This window comes from Mya arenaria, chromosome 9, assembly GCF_026914265.1.
Source record: "Mya arenaria isolate MELC-2E11 chromosome 9, ASM2691426v1".
NCBI lineage: Eukaryota > Metazoa > Mollusca > Bivalvia > Myida > Myidae > Mya > Mya arenaria.
Window position 1 is genome coordinate 55,148 of NC_069130.1, and position 19,301 is coordinate 74,448.

Consider the following 19,301-nt stretch of genomic DNA (forward strand, 5'->3'; position numbering starts at 1 on the left):
TAATTTACCATTGTTATCCAAGAAAATGTATGAACAATTCCTTCGAAATAGAGAAAAAATAGGCCGCCATGCCGCTAACTTCACGCCGCTAGGCCGCCATGCCGCTAACTTCACGCTGCTAGGCCGCTAGACTGCTATCTTCACACCGCTAGGCCGCTAACTTCACGTACACACAAGAAAATAGTTGATGCATAGCATCAAGTCGGCGCAATGAAAAAAGAAGAAAAACGTGCATGCAGATAACCAAAAATGGTTATTATTTCAATGATAATATTTTTTTATGTTGGGTGTACGTATGCTCGAATGACATTATGGTTAATAATATTGTTACAATAGTTTGAGCCCGGAATTATATATATTCTGTTGTTTTTTTCCAAGCTAATCCTTCGGTTAAAACTAAAGTACAACAAAAATATACATACGTTTCTTCGGAAGAAATAGAGTCAATGGTCTAATACAAAGATTTCAATAGCATGAAATTCACCTTTTACTTGTACCGGCATGTTATGTGAGTTCCTTGCTTTATCAGGGTGAGGAATCACGTGACTTCAACGGGGTTCTCACATGTGTCACCACGGTTCAAAACCGATGTAAACAAGCAAGAAAGTGATAGTAATTCCTAAATTACTTTTTTAGAGAAAAGATAGGAAAATATTTCTTAGCCTATAAAAGACTATATTTTCTACTTCTACACTTGTAAAATATTTAAGATTTGCTTGTATCTTAACGATGCAATCCTTGGCCAAAATTTTAACTCGACGGAATTTTGTAAAAGGATGCTACGCTGTGTGCGCCGTGATTCTTTGTTTTGTACATATTTCTTAGTTGTTAGTAATAGTTAAAAAATTAGACATGCGTTAAAAAGTTTGTTTTGCTCATTACTTTCATAAAACAAATTGTTCGTTTAATGTTATTTTAGTTTTTTCAATAAATATCAAATTTTCAAGAAGTGCTGTTGTAAACGTGAATGTTGTATATGCTGTCGTTAACGTGAACTACTTCCCATCTAAATAAAGCTGACTAAATCGGTATGCTTAACAAACTTATCATAACATGCTCAGTTTATTCTATTTTATGGTTTGCATTGCCCTCTCATTTGTGTCGAGAATGTATAAAACCTAAAACTCTGATTCATGGTATGAATTTACACCAATTTGATCGATTTGAAAATTTATGTTGCCTGAAGGTCATCAAAAGGAGACTTCCAAATACTCAGTATCCCTCTCTCGTTTCACCAAATGTTTGCAAAGATGGATAAATTAAATGGATGAAGTAATAGATACACTAAAATGGAAGGTAAAATACACTTCAGCCAAACCCGTCTCATGTACGATCCAAAGTGAAAGAAATTCAACAGCCAAGAAACGACAAATAACAATCACAATACAGTAACAAAATTGCCATTCCTAGAGGTTAATTGTAAAACTGCCCACGCTCCAAATGATCAAAATATCATTATCCATAAGAAATCAGAAAATAATAAGAAGCACTGACAAAGAAATTGATTACCATGAAACTGACCTTCCCTCGTAAGATGATAATTTGTATCTTGCAATGCCTTTCGTGTAAAAATGTTCATCACAACCCGAGCCAAGCGTGTTATTCGGAAACAAGGTTACAAAGTTTTCACTTTTCAAATAATACCATATGACAATGTTTCCATTGTGCTGCAGGCGACGGTCTTCAACAAGGGATACAAGTTTGTGATGACAATAGAATGATAGTTCATTACGGGTATGTTTTTATCTTTAGCCATGAGAACGATAAGGATTTCCAGCGTGGCCAAATATTTGAATCTACTTATCTGGAGAGGGGGGGGGAGAGAGAGAGAGAGAGAGAGAGAGAGAGAGAAATAGATAGCTTTAACGCCATAGAAGAAAATGTAACCAACCAGACACCTTAAATAGAATCACAAGCCTCGAGTTGTGATAATAAAGTTTCATAGTTTATTCAAATGCATAAAGGCCATAGGCCCATGAACATACACCAGTGGAATTCATAATATATAGAACTAAATGCACTTCTATCTATCGATCGTAGGTCACAATATATTTTAGTACACGTGTACTTATCAATACTAACAAGGTACTTTCGAAACACAAATTAAACATAGACAGTACACATAAAATATAATATAACCATAATGAGGTGACAGTGGTTGCACACCTCATTTAAATGAGTTATTTAACATCATCATAAATACAACAGGGACTCTCAATTAAATGTTTAGTGGATAAACATTGCTATTTTCCTTTGAATAGTCTTATTGGTATTTGTAAGAGTTCAACAAATTTGGTTATATTTGGTCTATTTATATAGTATTTATGTATGTAATGTCTTCTAAAATAACTAAATAAAGTACATTCAAACTAGAAATGACATTCAACTACTATTTATGGCAAACTTGACTTTTCCTTTCATATTCAGATATAGGAGTAGGTTTGTGCCATCTTCCGGCCTCAGTTTCTTACCTGTGTGACGAAAGTCTATGTCTCGTCAATGCTTTCCTAAATTTAACTCTATTAACAGCAAAAATTGGCTGTAACTTAAAGTCTGCGAACAATACAAACGTTTTGGATCCAGATGAATTAATAAATTCGGCAAACCATTTTTGAACATTTACATGTTAGTCTCTGTTATAGTTCACATATACATACATATTAAAATCACCAACATTTTGAAATAACCATGCATCATGAATACCTAGTGATTGTAATATATCTATAATAACGTTTGCCCATGATTAGCAATTTGGCAATCTTTCTAAATCTCTATACGATTTAATATCATCACATTGTAAAATCTTTAACAAATAATTAATAACATTTACAATTCCTATAATTAGTAATGGTATTCTACCAAGTTCTCTATGCACAAACTTGCTCTCAGTTTGGGTTCTAAAACCCAGTAATTCTTTACAGAACTTGGAATAAACTCGTTCTTACTTAATGCTATATTGTAGACCCACAACTTCACAACTATAGTTTAAAACAAGATACATGTATTTATCAAACAAAGATAAATAATGGCATGTTGCTATACCAGGAAATTTAACTAGGTCTGAATTAAGCTTGTAAAAAGTCTTCATAGCCAAGTGTCCAACGTTGTGCTAAATGACCAGTGCTAAATACTATTCCTAGATAAGTAATTTTATTCACAATTTCTAACTCAAGTCAATGATACAAAAATATTAAATTTCGCCTAACGTTTCAGCCTTTTTAAAAAAATATTACCTTTGTTTTATTTGCATTTACACTAACATTTCTGTAAAATGTATAGCTATAACAGCAATCTTTAACAACAACAGGTTATCTTGTAACTCACTTTCAGATTCTGATAAAAACGAGTGCCCTAAATACGTTTCCTTTTTGAAAAAAACACTATACCTACTAAAAAACTCAGATAGTTTTGACATTTGTGTACACATTTCCGATGTAAAATGTATTCAAATATGTACGAAGGGCAAGGCCGTGCCAAACAACAATGGTACATGTATATGATTATATTTCTGTAAACAACAACATGACTTTACTTATGTAATATGCAAACATATATCAAAGAAATTGTTATTGCATCCAGTACATACGTAACTTAGAAGGGTTGAATTTTTACATTATGAGCGCGACGTTTTGAATCATTTCACTCAAAGGGTTTGTCTTATATCATGAAAAGAAATAAATAGTTTATAATGACGTCATATACAAATAAAATGGATCCAATCAGCAACACATGTAATCACTATTTATTTTTTTCAATAGTTTAATGATTAATTGTGCATTTAAACGTACTTCAATCACTTCTTGACTGTTAACTTTCTTTTACCGGGGAATGTACATGGAACGGAGTTGGCTGGAGTATATCTGGTCTTCCATTTGAATGTTCCATCACTGCATCAATTGAATTTATCCATCTTTTTTCAACATTTGGTGAAATATATGAGGGTTGACTCCTTTTCTTACAGAGGGACAATGGATAATTTGGACGTATCACCATGACGGCCTACCTGGAACATAAATTTAACATTTTTAAATCGATCAAATGGATGGATATATATTCATTTCATGAAAGTAATATCATTTGGAATAATAGTTCAATGTTGAATGCATTATCATCACAGATGAGAGAGTAGTTCAAACTACTTATCAAATAAAATAAGCATGTTATGAGAAGATATCATGAAACAACAGCAAATATAAAATTTACGTTAACAACAGCGTTTCTTGAAATATCGATACTCATTAAAAGAACTAAAATAAATTTTACAAACAATTCGTTTAATGAATGAAATGAGTAAAATGAACATTTTAACATAGGTATGAGTTCTTAAATATTACTAATTACTAAGAAATGTATACAAAACAAAGACTCACGGCGCACAAAGCGTTGCATCGTTCTACAAAATCCCGTCGAATCGAAATTTTGGCCAAGGTTTCCATCGTAAATATACAAGTAAATCCAAAATATTTTACACTTATTGAAGCGGTAAATAGCAGAGTCTTTTATTGGCAAAGAACTGTTCTTATCTTTTCTCTCAAAAAAGTTATTTAGAAATTACTGTCACTTTCTTGCTTGTTTACATCGGTTTTGAACCGTGGTGACACATGTGAGAACCCCGTTGAAGTCACGTGATTCCCCACCCTGTTTATATTTTGTTTAAGTTTTTGTAACACGTTTCACTCATATGAGTATATAGAACGGGGAAAAAATACTATACATCAAGAGGGAATTATCTGAAGTTCATTCTTGCGAATGACATTTTCAAAACAGCAATAAAGCTCAAGGTTAATTTTTCAAAACTCGGCATTTTTGCTGTCACCAAGGGATATTACTGCGAATGAGGTTTACAAACATAAAGGATATTGTAATAGTACCGTGTAACCTTCATCTATTTGGGCGGAAGTTGATATCAATCGGAACACCTCGGCCTGTATCTATCTCGGAGATGGACGAGTTGTTATGATTGAGTTGGTATTAAAAATTAAAATTTTCAAAATGATAGGCAGGGCTATTATGATTTAAGGTTTCATTATCAATTAAAGTGTAAACTTATATAAAACATACTAAAATTCATATTTTATCATGCAACGTGGAAACTATTGAAAGCATTATTCTGCAATTTATGAACTAGTCCCTAAGTTGGAATATTTCTAAAGTAATATCAAATATAGTCGGCGCATTTCTGGGCGCCGACTAATTAATTTAATTAAAGGGTGATCTTTCTCGAATGACTAGAACGATATTTTAAGTTACGGGGTTGCATGTTTCCTGGCTGCGCGGGCAATCCACACGCGCACGGTTCCTCTAATTGGCATATCACTGTAAAATGGTTAGTTCTTTCAAGAATATAAGTTAATGGATCGTATACATTTAAAGCAGCAAAGGTGTGAGCAGCATTATGTACATGAAAAGTTGGTAAAAAAATAATACAGCTTGCTAGATAACAATCTTTAGTATTGCTAAGAGGAGATACTTAATGTATCATGTAATCTAAAATACTACTAGATTTGGTTGATATTATTAGAAACAGTAGCGTACACAGGCGTGGTTGCTCCTATGGGTCAACCTACAGGTAACCAACCAAATATCTGCCCGGTCACCGTCCTGACAATATCATCATCTATCCCTTTGTAACAACATTAAATCGTAACACCTTAACAAATAGACTGACATCAATATTCAACTAGAAAGAAAATTGCAATGAAAAGAAGTTTTGCAGTTTGGCCTTTTGAGCCTGAAATCGGACATGATACTGTTCGTTATCACGGCCTAGACTTTCATCAAGGGAAAAACGGTTTTGATTGAAAGGAAAACGTTATGAACATATGGCGTTGGTAGGAAGGTAACGTAGAGGCGTTATTTCCTACTGTAAGTACGAATGTAACACACTGTTGAGCAATTATCACCACAATAATCCAATAGTGAGCGATTTTATCCAATGTGCGAATCAATCGATTTTCCTTTCAAGCAGTAAGAAATAAAATACTATAGGTGTTTCGCAATAGCGTATAATATACCTAGAGGGGAAGCCGTCAGTTAAGGATTAGTCAATCTTTACGATTTATACATTTACATAACACATAGGGTTAAAATGTTAAGTACCAGTAGTTTTGGTATATTACTTGGATGCAACAGAAATGGTGGAAACCAGCTAAGTTGTATAGTTTCTAATATGCATTGTTACTGTAGTGTTTTTCTGTAAGTTATTGTAAGCGCTAGTGCTGCCGTTCTTGAAGCCATATGCTTATAGAACAAAAAATTGTCAAATTCTATTGCAAACATTTCACAAAGCAACTGTTGGCTCTTGTGATTCAAAACCATTATAAAACACGCGAATTCAAAGCATATACGAGATATCGGTGGACTTTTCATGTTAACTAAATTGTAATGTGTTATCGCACTAGTAATCAAACACAATAATGAGATGAATTACATCACTTTTATGTTAACTATAACGATGGTACGGTTGTCTAGATTTGGTAGCGCTTGTTCGGGTTTTCTTGTAAGTGGAATAACTCTGATGCTCAACCTTGGTGTACACGCGCTCGACGCCTTCTAGAAATCTGAGCCGAATATTCTCCAGAACTCTATGTGCAGGTAGCGACAGGGACCTAGGTGGCTTAGAGGGACTTTTATGAGCGGGGCTGCCCCCGCAAGCGCTTATCAGATCTAGATCACTATGCTGTTGTGGTAGAGTATATAAAGACCAGGCGACAAATCAGTTAATCCAACTTTGGTTAAGTGCAACATTAATTGGCAACTGCATTTTCGTAGATCGCAATGTTATTATTGTCGCATTTACCGATTTTCGTTTCTGCATTTATTTAAATGTAATGTCAATAAATAGAAGCGTTTATATGCTCATTAAACAAGGCTTAAACGATGAATCAGTTGTTCAAACTTTGGCTAATACTGCATTAGTTTCCAGCTGTTTTTCGCCCCCCCCCCCCCCCGCCTTGTCATTTAAAAATATTTTTAATTGACATCTTATTACAGCAAATGTCCACCATATCATAACTAATAATATCATCACATGCAGGATCTGTGTAAGAATACCGTTTCGATACTTTATGGAAGTGAAACATTTATAAAGAACAAACAGTAGCAATAAACATCTGTACTGTAGGCTAGACGTGTTACTGTATGCTTTATTTTTTCGATAAAAGTAAAATGCGGTTTCGAACTTGCCCTCTACAATTTGAGCCATAACTGACCATTGCAAAGCCGGCAAGCCAGGAATCGAACCCACGATGGTTGCACATGATACAAGCTGTCTTAACACAGATCGACCAAGAAAATATTGAATATAAAGTATTCATCAGCCTAGATATCTATGGTGTATGGATATTACTCGAGGTTTTGTACTCTTTCCTTTCAGATGCCGGTATCCAGGTACGGAGATGGTTGCGGCTTAGGCGGGGCAGACTATTTATCAATGACGGGGAGGCTGGGAATAGACTACTATTAGGCAAGATAAATGAGAGCTTCACTGGAATCCACAGAGCGTTGATTTGACTAGGGTAAGTGTTTTGTAGGTCATAGTTAAAATTCAGTGTTAACAGATATTTGATAAGGATCTGCCGAATAATGAAAAATGCTGTCATGTCTGGGCTTATCATAAATCCCTGTTGAAGTGGTCTTGGTCAGGCTCTCTGATCAATCGGTCGTTGTTCGTCAAATTGTATTGATTGCATCTTGCCGACTCAAAATAAAACTTATCTTGTCGCGTTTCGGCTATCGTCAACACTTCGTCGCGTTATTTTTGTGTAACCTTATATACATGCAATATAATTTAAATATAAAATATAACCTTATTTTCTTGTTACCTTAATTACGTGTAACCTGGTTTCCAACCTTATTCCCATGTCGTTTGTTCACGGATCCATGAAATCTTGTTTAAAGACTAATTTGTTTATGACAACATTCTTTATGACAATCTTCTCATGCTACATATTCTAAGTCATGCCGATTTATAAGCGTTTTTCACTGGGCCATTCATAATAAGAAATACCTTTCAACACTTGACACTTGAATCTGTTTTCCGCGAAGCTTAGTAAACATACTCGATTTTTTTTGTGGACTATTCTTAGTTGAAATCTTAGTCACAGGAGGAAACAGTTTTTATCAATGATGGTGCATGTTCTTAAAAATAACAATTAGATACGGAGAAGGATTGTTTTAGTAATCAAGGCCATGTTTTGTATTTTTTACGTTTCATGAATAAACAACAAGGTCCCATATCCTAGTGTTGAAAAAAACCTTTGTCAACAATGCAGATAACACAAGTGTTGGTTAAATTATGTTACTCAACCTGGTTGACTATGGGTCATCTCTGGGTCAACTAATGTAGGTCACGAGGTCAAAAGTTCAATAACCCACAGTTTAATACACGATGAGGGATATATATGTTAGACTCAATACTGATACAAATATCCATACTGTTTGTATATTATATTTCGGTTATTTTTCGGAGAATGAAGGTATTATGATTCAAAAAGTCATTGAAACTTGAAACCTAAAGTCCTAGCACGACGGGGTAGACAATAAAATATTTCCTGACGGCGTAAAATCACTGGCGTCGGTCATCAATATTTACAGTAAGAAGGGAACATTAAAATGGCATTTATTTTTTTTATTATTATTTTTTTTTTGGGGGGGGGGTGGGGTGGGGTGGAGGTGTTGGGGGCGGGGATAATATCACGAAAACGTCGTCATTAGAGCAACAAAGAAATGACATTCTTATTTTTACAATTATTTATGTAATATTGGCACCATATGTGCCTCTACACACAATTGAGACCATAAGAAAGTACCCCTGGTGGGCGGACACATATACTAGTAGACCACCCTCACACAACCGTTTGAACAGGCAAAAGTTGACGTCGATAAATTTGAATGTGACCACAATGCAATGTGTTGATTACTAAACTGTTTAATGATGTTAGAATATATCTGAAGGTTTTAAAAATGAAAAGTTATTACATGAGAAAAGGGTACATAATTCTATGAAGTTATAAGGGTACCCGTTCTGGTATCCATGAGGACAGATGGGTGCTTCCAAAAGAGGACATAATGCAGCACCATTCCTTAACCCTTTACCTAATAAATGAAATACAATTTTGCGAAGCTGAAATGGATTCTCTTCATTTCTTTTACATTTTTCGAACTTCTTCTACAACCGCGACATTAGACCGGAAGTTGCGTGCAATCAACACCAGTGCAGGTAATGAGTTAATTTAACATGTAGTTATTTTGACACACTTTCTAGATAAATTTTGGTGAAGTTTGTCATTTTGCTTATATTGACAATATGCCTTCAAAATTGCGAACAGTCCATGTATCTCATTGCATATTAAAATAATCATAAATAAGAATGAAATCTAGAAGGATTTTAATTATATTAGAGATATTCATTTCAAACCTTAGAGGTTTTGGCCTTTTAAGTAAAAATAAACCTTAATATCTCTGTTCCACCTTCATTCTTGCACACAGGTCAATGTAGCTGATTGAAACTCGAGAACATTGCGTACGGGCTTTGAAGCTTAGACCATCGTTGAACAAGATACCATTGATAGCGCTAGAGTTACGTTCCCTTACTTGGTCGAACGGAACTGATGAAAACAAGTTTTAAAACACGAAATTAGTTGAACTTTTTTGCATGTGAAAAGAAATTAAGCTGAACCAAACATTATATCCATGTATATATAAGTACACTCGCACTGGACCTGAAGCCACTAAGTTCAGATAATCCTGGTGAACGAAAAAAAAACATTAACCGAAAATGTGCAGAACCTAATTTATGTGTAGGCCAATTATGCTTATGTCACCATCATATCTAAAGGATTAAGATAAATTTATATACAATTAACTTCATTGCATTGTCTTACTTATTAAGACAATACTAAATGTATTATCTCAATGTTTAGCGTCATCCCCAGTTTGGTTTTCGTCTTCCGAATAACAAAAGTCAGTATTGAACTAGATTGAAATAAAAATTTGATAAGGGGATAGACTGGGTCCAGGAAAGAAATGTTTATTGTGAAATGTTGAGTGGAAAGTGATTATTGGGGAGGGTTTACTGGGAAGTGTTTATTGGGAAGTGTTTCCTATGAAGTATTTATTGGAAAAGAAATATCCTGGTCAGCTATAGTGTATGTATACCAGTTGTTAAAATGCGTCATAAAGTGTTAGTCGGAAGGTAGAATTCTGCTTCGAATAAAGACAAAGATATCATTACTATTTCTCCACCATTTTAAATGAAACATAGCGCAGTCTCCGCCGCTTACAGAGCGGTCTTATACAAGAGGTCAGTTTCTAAACACCTCGACAAACCTTTTCACAAAACTGCCTACTGATGGAGCATTGTTTGTCGAAGTGTTTTAGGAAACTAATCACCTTATCAAACTCCGGTAATAAAACGAAGGCGAGGCTCATTAAGCGGCACAGACTTACCTTTGTTTAATTTCAAATGGTGAAGGAAAATAATAATTTTCTTTGTTTCAAGTCTTTATTCGAAGTAACATATTGCCTTCCGACGTAGCATTTATGATGTTATTTAAGGTATGTTACTACCCCGAAACATATCACAAAAGTATATGTTTCACCACCCAAAAAGATCGTTCCTCAAACCTAAATAAAGCATGGACGTGTGAAACGTTTCAATGCTTGGCCTTCCCAACCCACTTTTGCTCTGTGGAATTACCTTTACCGAAATAAATAAAAATATCAATCATGTGTGTCCGCTCCGAATAGATAAATCCGAGCCTCGGGCACGCTGCGTAGCCGGTAACTCGCCACATAGCCGGTAACTCGCCACGTAGCCGGTAACTCGGCAAGCCTCGTTACCCGGCAACGCAAGTGCGCTCGGGTCGGAATCTGGACCGGAATCACATGACAGATATTTTAAGTCCGTACAACGTCAAGGCTCCGACTATAACCGAAGTTAAATTATGAAAGGCGACGATGTGATCAATATCCAACGTCGGGTGTTTGCCAGAAACCTGCAGCCAAGTCTATAAACGTTGACTTTGCTGTCCGTAGGTTATTTTTGGGAAAAAATGCAAAATTTAATAACGTTATTGGATAATAGTTATAATTGAGTAAACATTGACCAAATCAAAGGATTAACCAGTCTTATACAATTTGCGTTGTCTATAAATGGTGACCTTGACCTTAAACTAATAAGCCTGTGATCTTGATCTTTGACCAAGTGACACATTAAAGCTTCATGGTACTTCTACTAATAATATGAAGTGTCAGTTTCGAAAGGTAATCAAACTCTTGAGTGCCAAAGAATTTGTCATTTTACCCCCTGTGACTTTGACCTTTGGTCCAAATAACCTAAAATTGTGTCTGGGTCATTTAATCAAAATAAGTTATTAATTAGCATCCTGTAAATAATGATGGCTATATCGGACATAACAAAGCAATATGACCCCTGATCTATGTAAGTGGCAAAGACGTTTTTTGGAATGTGTGACGTATTCGTATGAACAATATTTAAACAAATGTTGTTTTTTTGACACGTGACATAAAAAAATTTGCTTTGAGGGTAGGAGTTTAGGTACACAACATAATGTTCACGTTTGTGCGACATACTCATGCGAATTTGTCACACACATGTGAGTAAAGTGTACGAATGTGTCATACGTGTAACATATTCGTATGTGTAAACATTACGGTTCAACAAGCCGGTTTATTAAATAATCATCTTTATATTAAACCGAGTTCAACAGAAGGGCTCCGTTTCGATACGGTAGAACAATTTCCATATATCACACCATCATATGTTGTTTTATCGAACACGACAACATAATTTATTGATTTATTGTCGACTAAATACAAACACGGCAAGGAACTCCTCTAAAGACCTAAAAATAAACAAGAGCAATGTCAGAGGTTTTATATTATACGAAAAATCTGCGTTTCAGACAATACATAAATCTAAAAGAACGCTCCACGAGTTACAGACTTTGGACTTTTCTAACCCGAATATATTATGTAATTGTAAGCAACAAATCAAACTCAAGAATAATACAAGCAATTAGAATATTGTAATCGTATAAATTGGTAAAAAGTTTCATTGAATTCAAGCCTGGTATTGCTGAGTATTAACCAGGACACGTATGGCCCTATACGTCGAGTATAACACTTAAGAGTAGACAGAAGGGCCATAACTAAAAAATAACTAAAAGCTCGACCCGGAACGTGCTGATAATATGCGCATCTCCTCATGAAGCCAAAGCTTGCCACAAAGTTTCATTGCATTCAACATTTCACTATATCTTTATTGCAAGTTCCATAACTCTGTGAACAATCATCGAATCTTAACGTGTTGATAATATGTATAACGCTTTAGAGTAAATGGAGGGCCAAAAAAAATAACTATAACGGATAGTGAGATCGTCCCTGGTCCTATATCATACTTAATAAAAAAAGATCATCACTCTGTGAATAAAACACCGTGCCGGAATGTGCTGACAGTATGCGCATCTCTTCATGTAAGCAAAGCTTCCAATAAAGTTTCATTGCATTCAAACCTGGTCATATATATATATGATATATAACATTGCAAGGGCCATTACCCTGTGAAAATCACCGAGCCGGAACGTGCTGATGATATGCGCAATTCCTTTTGTTTGTGAAACTTCCCTTAAACATAAGCCGGTGGTTGCTAGGAAATAGTCCGGACACGAATAGTGGGACAGACGACAGACTTATGGACACACGGATGAAGCGGCGACTACTAACGGGGTATTCGCTATTTTAATTACTGGACTTTATTCCTGTAAATGCAATGGTAGTAATGAATATAATAAAGAATTGGTCATGCAATTAGACTGACCATTACAAGGCTGCCCAGTGCTATGCAGTAAAAGGGGTCATGAGGAATGAATATTAAAGTATTTTGTTTCACTCTATGCTGGGGTTATCGACTTAGGACGGTCAGCGAGCACAGAACTGTTCCCCGGCAATTATTCCGGCTTTCGTTATATCAACATCACACTATCATAATGTTTTATTATCAATAATTAAGCTCAAATGCGATTTACTGATAGCTGAGGTTGATGTTCTATCTGAATAAAAAGTCTGTGGTATTAAGAGATATTGCACTTACGGAATTGACAGATGTAGGGGAAGGACAGGACTATCTCGTAGGATATTCCGTCACAGTCCATATCGTCCCATTGGCCATGACGTGCATGGACGAACACTACCCAATCCTCGGTGCTATGGTACTGGTCGACGAAACGGCCCGGCATCCAGTTAAAGTATGTAGCAGGAATACCTTGGGAAATGGAATGTGTTGATGGTTATTCATATCTTTGAGGATACATATCTTTCGTGTATCTATCGTCTTTCCTTATTCAAGGAATCAGACCCCAAACATTACTATACTCCATTATGTTGAATAATGACCTTATACAATTTCTGGTATTATTTCAAAAGGGTATTGCCAGCTGCTTACTCATTTGAAAGGGTATTGCCAGCTGCTTACTCATTTGAAAGGGTATTGCTAGCTGCTTACTCATTTGAAAGGGTATTGCCAGCTGCTTACGCATTTGAAAGGGTATTGCTAGCTGCTTACACTATATACATTGAAACACATACGTAACAGTAACATTATTTGGTGTTTGCATTTCGTTTGGGCCAATCACAATCGAGGAGTTTTCAAATTATATGTTCACTATTTACGTAGATAGATTCTAACGAATGCACCCACAAATAAAGCCTAATTTTGACGATCTACAGAAAATCGAGTGAGCTACCTTTCCAGCTACATAGACATGAATGAGTTATTATTGCAGAAACAAAACCCATGATATACGGTTGTTATACTTATGGCAACGGTAGCGCGGAGACAATTTCTCCCTTACATGACACCCTTAGGTTTAAGCCGTTATTATTAGTCGGCCATTTTGATTTGAATACTACGGTTATCACTAACCGGAGTCCCATTGCCACTTCTCCTCCGAGGTCCTGTCATGTAGTCCTATCCAGATTGGCTGCACGTACGGAATTTTCGTTAGCATCTTGTATATGAAGTTAGTTTTTCTCTCGCTTTCAATGGACAACAAATGTCCATTCCTTCTTGCACAGTCTTCTTTGGCGTGCATCCAAGACTGTTTGGTGTCTATGAACTGGAAGCAGTACAATCCGTCGGTGGACACGTGTGTGGAGTTGGGGTGACCAAGTCGCAACAGGCATTTCCCCATCAGTGACATAGCAGCTAAGATGTACATTAAAAAGACACAAACTACATTGAAAAGATAGATATGTTAAGTTTGTAAACAGGACTCTAATTTTTAAGCACCATCAACCATTAATGACTGGATCACATTATGAGTTTCAGCCTTGTGTTCAAGTCTGACTAGCAGTATTTGAATATGTATGTCCATAGTTTTACGGGATAATTATAGATCACAGTTTAAATATTTCACCTGTAGAAGTACGTAACGGGCTTGTTGTTGGCATAGAAGTTGTTTTTGCAACAGTGGTCGGTGCTGTTGTAATGGAGGTTGGTGTTGTTGTAATGGAGGTCGGTTTAGAGGTCGGCGTGGAGGACGGTGTTGTTGTAGTGGACGTCGGTGTTGTTGGTGGTGGTGATGGTATTACTGAATGAGCCAATACAGCTTTGTTACAGGATTTGATTCAGAAGCACAGACACACATAAGGAAGCATACTGAGAAGTAATATGATTAAATAAACAGACATCATTGAACTAATGGTACACCCATTACAGCAATTAGGCAGACGCGATCTGGAGCCTCGCTCTGCCTTGTCACTTGAAGGAGGTTGTTTCTCAGAGGTGGTCATAGTAATGAATTAACGCGCTTTGGTTGATACCAAACCCGTTTCAGATTTTGTTCGGGAATTTACAAATCTGTTTCGAAAGATTGCTTGAATTAATTAATGCTTGGAGATGTGTACAGCTTTAATAACATTCTGGAGCATCTGCATGAAGCCATTATTTCTAAATTTCCACAAAACAATGATACTCCAGGTGTTCGTTTGAATGCTTCAACTATATGGTGTTTCAACACATGTGTTGTATCACTGTTGTTATTATTTCAAAGTAAGCTAATTTTCGGGTGGAACGAACTGAAGAAACCGCCTCAGGAGGAGGTTTCGATAGTTTCAAAAACAAGTTCCGGCTTTCGTAAAACAATAATAAAACTGGTTTTCATATCATTTGAAACTCATTCACAACAGATACACAGTTCGCGAAATCAAGAAAAAAACTAGTTTATTACCAATAAAAACGCCATAAAATTCGTTATGCTGTATCAGTCCCTTATACTTAAATCACAATGTCCGCAGATACCTAGATATATTGCTGGAATGTTTCCCTGGCATTTTTGAATTTGTATATCTGAATTCCTCACGATGTAGCCGTACTGAAAATGAAAACGAAATATAAAATATTATCTTTAAATCATAGATTTTAACATGTTGATTTACAGCGCTTAACATAGAAAGTGTCGCTAGACTGCGTAAAGTTTTCAACGCTATTCATTTAGAACGACGACAATATTTGCTACACTAGTGGGTGTGGTAAAAATCACCAGTCTATCTATTAATTTTTGTGTGAATTTTGCGGGAAGTTCGTATTACGTATTATAACGACAAATAGTTCAAAAGGATTTTTGAACGCTGATTTAACATCATATTTATGTTCGAGCAGTTGTTTTTGTCCGTTATTTGTTTTGTATGAAAGCTATTGTTCGAACAATCAGCTTCAAAATTGAAGAAAAAACGGGATAACCATTTATCTCTATTTGGACTGATACAACCTTTTTAAATTTTAAAATATTGTTGGCAACATTTTCTTGTTCAGAAGTGACTTGTTTGTGTGTTTTTATCAAAGGGAAGTAACTACAATGGACTTACAAAAGTAGGTCTGAAAGTTGATATTTTCACTCCTTAGTTTGCAAATTAAATATCAAAGTCATATTTCTATTATTTCACTGACACATTCCATATTTCATAGAAAAGCTTGAAATAAAAAATAGCTTTTCATTCTTTTTGATGAAATAAGGAAATCATTACATTTTGTATTTTAATTGCAGAACAAAAGAGCTATATTTTACGGGCGGTAGTCCTTTAGTGTTAATACGTATTGTCAACAACTACAGTGGCCTGACCCTATTTTCGATTCCAATGGCTGCAAATTTCTCGTCAATCCCTGGTAGATCATAGAACGGTTTACAGTCAGATTCTAATAGGTATCCATCCACATTCGAATTCTCGTCTGGTCTCGCGTAAATTGCCGTCTGCACCTAATTGTTAAACACAGATCATGTATTTCGTTTTGGGGTTCTTTTATGAATTTTAACGTTTTGTCCGAAGGCAATTATAAAATGAACATACTAAAGTAGGAGTTCTTTTATTGACTTTCATGCTATACCATTGTTGCTTCCAATATAAATGAACTTTCTGTCAGTCAAAAGTCAGAGCATATAGTGATATTTTTTAACAGATTCAAAGCGTTCGTTATATACAAATGCCTTCGGTATCGCTTCGTACGAACGATCGCAATAATCCAATGTAAATGTTTTTCCAAATGTTTCTCGCCTTTCCTAACGGTAAAATACGGCTTGAACGTAACCGCATATTTTATTTACGAACTTAACGTTCATCAAGTTACGTTTCCGTACCAAACGTAGACAACGAAGCGAAACAATTCTACCTAGATTTTTCACCGCGTAACATTTTGAGAAATTCGGTTAAGACATTTAGTATGATTTAACCTGGTAAGAGCACAGGCATGGGTAGTCTCCCTTTGCAAATCCGAGGAGAAGGGCAAGGACAAACACAATTGGTGCCATTGTACACCGAAATGATCTGAAAAGCAAACGTGGAATGTTTAATTAATTGTAGTGGCTTAATGTTTTCATTATTGGTGTTTTGAACAGCTTTTGAAAATGTATTGACATTTGGTGATGTTACCTTCGAAAATAATGCACCCGTCAATTGTAACCACGCCCCCCCCCCCACCCCCAGGTTCGTTGAAAAGCGGAGACTTGGACTTTCGGTCCAGCAAAGCCCGGGTAAAATCCCTGCCCGGCGGAGACGAACTGATGGTAAATTCCCCGCCAAACGCCCCCCGCACCCCGGTTTAGCTAGGTAAGGCCCATGTCTCCGCTATATTATTTGGCACGAAGACAAAACCACCGCATTCACCCGGCACTGCGGGGCCATCTGGAAGGTTAAAAACGACCCATTTCCCCGGCTATCCCCGGTATACCCCCGTACCTGGGGGGGGGGGGGGGGTTACAATTGACTGGTGCATAACTTAATAGGTTATTTGTCGCGTTTATATGTCAAACATTTGTGCTTGAGCAAATATAACAATTTGGGGCAAATATTCCCCTGAGGAATTTTTGTATGCGTTTATATGGCAATTGCGAAGATGAAATATTTTTAGTACTGTATAATTTACGGTAGACATTATGATGCAGCTAAACGCTACAGTATGATATCATCATCTGTATTGAACACTAATCTTATTTACTTAGCGATATTAAATACATGTAAAAGAGCAAAATAGGTAATTTAGACATAAACATAACTTTTCAAACAACATTTTTTTCTACTGTAATACCCTGCCAATATCGAAATATCCCCTGGATGAAATCGAACGTTTATATAACATGAAAGTCTCAAGGGGGAAATTTCATGGGGTTTTATTTACTGTAAAAACCTGTCAAAATAACTTAACCACTACGCAAGGGTAAGTACTGTCATATAAACGCAACAACAATTATTTCACCATCAACCCGTGTAATTGAAAATGTACAGGGCGCTTCAGCGTGGGACTGTATTATACACGTCAATCAGAGTAGTCGCTGACGTTACTGTTTTGTAGTACGTTGTCAAATATATTGATCAAAATAACTAGCATGCGGTTTAAGTGAATACCTGTGTATTTTAATGGGTTGCTTGTTGCTGAACGGTTAAGCTCCGCCTACTAGTTACGGTTCCGATATGCGAGTTAATGAAGGAAACAATGTACAAAAAGCTTGTTTTGTTTTTTGAAGTTTGAAGATTAAACTAAATGCGTACTAGCAGATACTACGATTGTTCATGTTGATAGACGTGTACACAAAATAGCGCTTTGTAAATTTGGCCTAGAACAACCCTTTAAAGCACAAGACTCTGAAATTCATGCATAAGACAGACGCCAAAACTTCAAATCGTGTAATTTACCTTCTCATAAGTCAATTCTCAATGGTATCCAACATGTTTCCATTTGGGCCTCGACTCAATGTATGTTTATGTGGATAGATAAGAGTTAGTTAGCTTTAGTACTGTACTAATATAACACGGTTTATGGCATTGGTTCATCTGCCACATATAAGTTGCCTTTAGGCCACAAGAAGTTTATGATTCGTTCCGCAGATTTACCGCACCTTTCTTATGGAAAATGTCAAAATAATGTTTTTGTGCGACTTTAGGAAATCAGATTGTTTTGTGGAAATTAGCTTTTTTGAAAGCTGCAATGTTATGGGTTATAATTTTCCGAATTGTTTTGTAAAGGGAGGTTACCTATGCGCGGAGTTTAATATATTAACTGGTATTAATTATTTCAAATAAAATTGCGGCTTCCTGTAAACATGTTTTGTAATTTTCAAACTGAGGTAAAATGTGTTTCTCACTGAAATGAATACTTCACTTCGGAGATTTATTTTCAAAAGACACCAGTTCTCTCGAAGAATGCCTATCATTTAACTATGAAATGTTTGTCGTGATGATAAAAAAACACAAATTGTCGCTTGTTCAAGCTTTTTACTGTGTTTTAGAGTATGTGTTTTTTCAAAAGGCTATTGTCTGATTCAATTTCTGACACAAATGACTAGAATTTGATTTGATGGCGTCGATGATGTAGAAGTTAGCGTTCACTTTGCAAGAATATGGTTTCATTTTTTATTGGTCTGAAATAATGGTTGAAAGTCATTTTTGACCAAATGTTGACAAAACAACATGTTCGGACTAGTCCACCTTAATGTTAATGGCCATCAACTAGTCTAATGACGATTTAATAATTATGGCAGTTACAGGGAGAAATGTCAAAGTAATGAAAAAGTATCCCTGAACGCTTTTTATTGTTCGGACACTCCTAAAAATAGGTCAGCCTACTTTGATAATTGGTTTGTTTGTTCTAGGATTTATAAAACAATTCGCTGACCATAACATTGTCTCTAGCATGGACTTGACAAGGGCATTCTGCTAGGCCAGAAAGGGCACTTTTGGTGCGCAATGAATTGGCCTTAATGTGGCATTTGCAACAGTTAATGATCAAT

At 35.9% G+C, this 19,301-nt stretch overlaps 1 protein-coding gene across 1 annotated transcript; it reads right to left on the reverse strand.

Annotated features, from left to right (window-relative positions):
* Positions 1 to 11,826: 11,826 nt before the first annotated feature.
* On the reverse strand, positions 11,827 to 16,838 carry LOC128245338 (brevican core protein-like). Its single transcript, XM_052963465.1, has 7 exons — positions 16,749 to 16,838; positions 16,143 to 16,277; positions 15,323 to 15,395; positions 14,439 to 14,612; positions 13,946 to 14,227; positions 13,115 to 13,285; positions 11,827 to 11,867 (listed from the first exon to the last, which is right to left on the reverse strand). Exons 1-7 carry the CDS (start codon positions 16,824 to 16,826, stop codon positions 11,860 to 11,862), a joined length of 921 nt encoding a protein of 306 aa, XP_052819425.1. The 5' UTR covers positions 16,827 to 16,838; the 3' UTR covers positions 11,827 to 11,859.
* Positions 16,839 to 19,301: the final 2,463 nt, after the last annotated feature.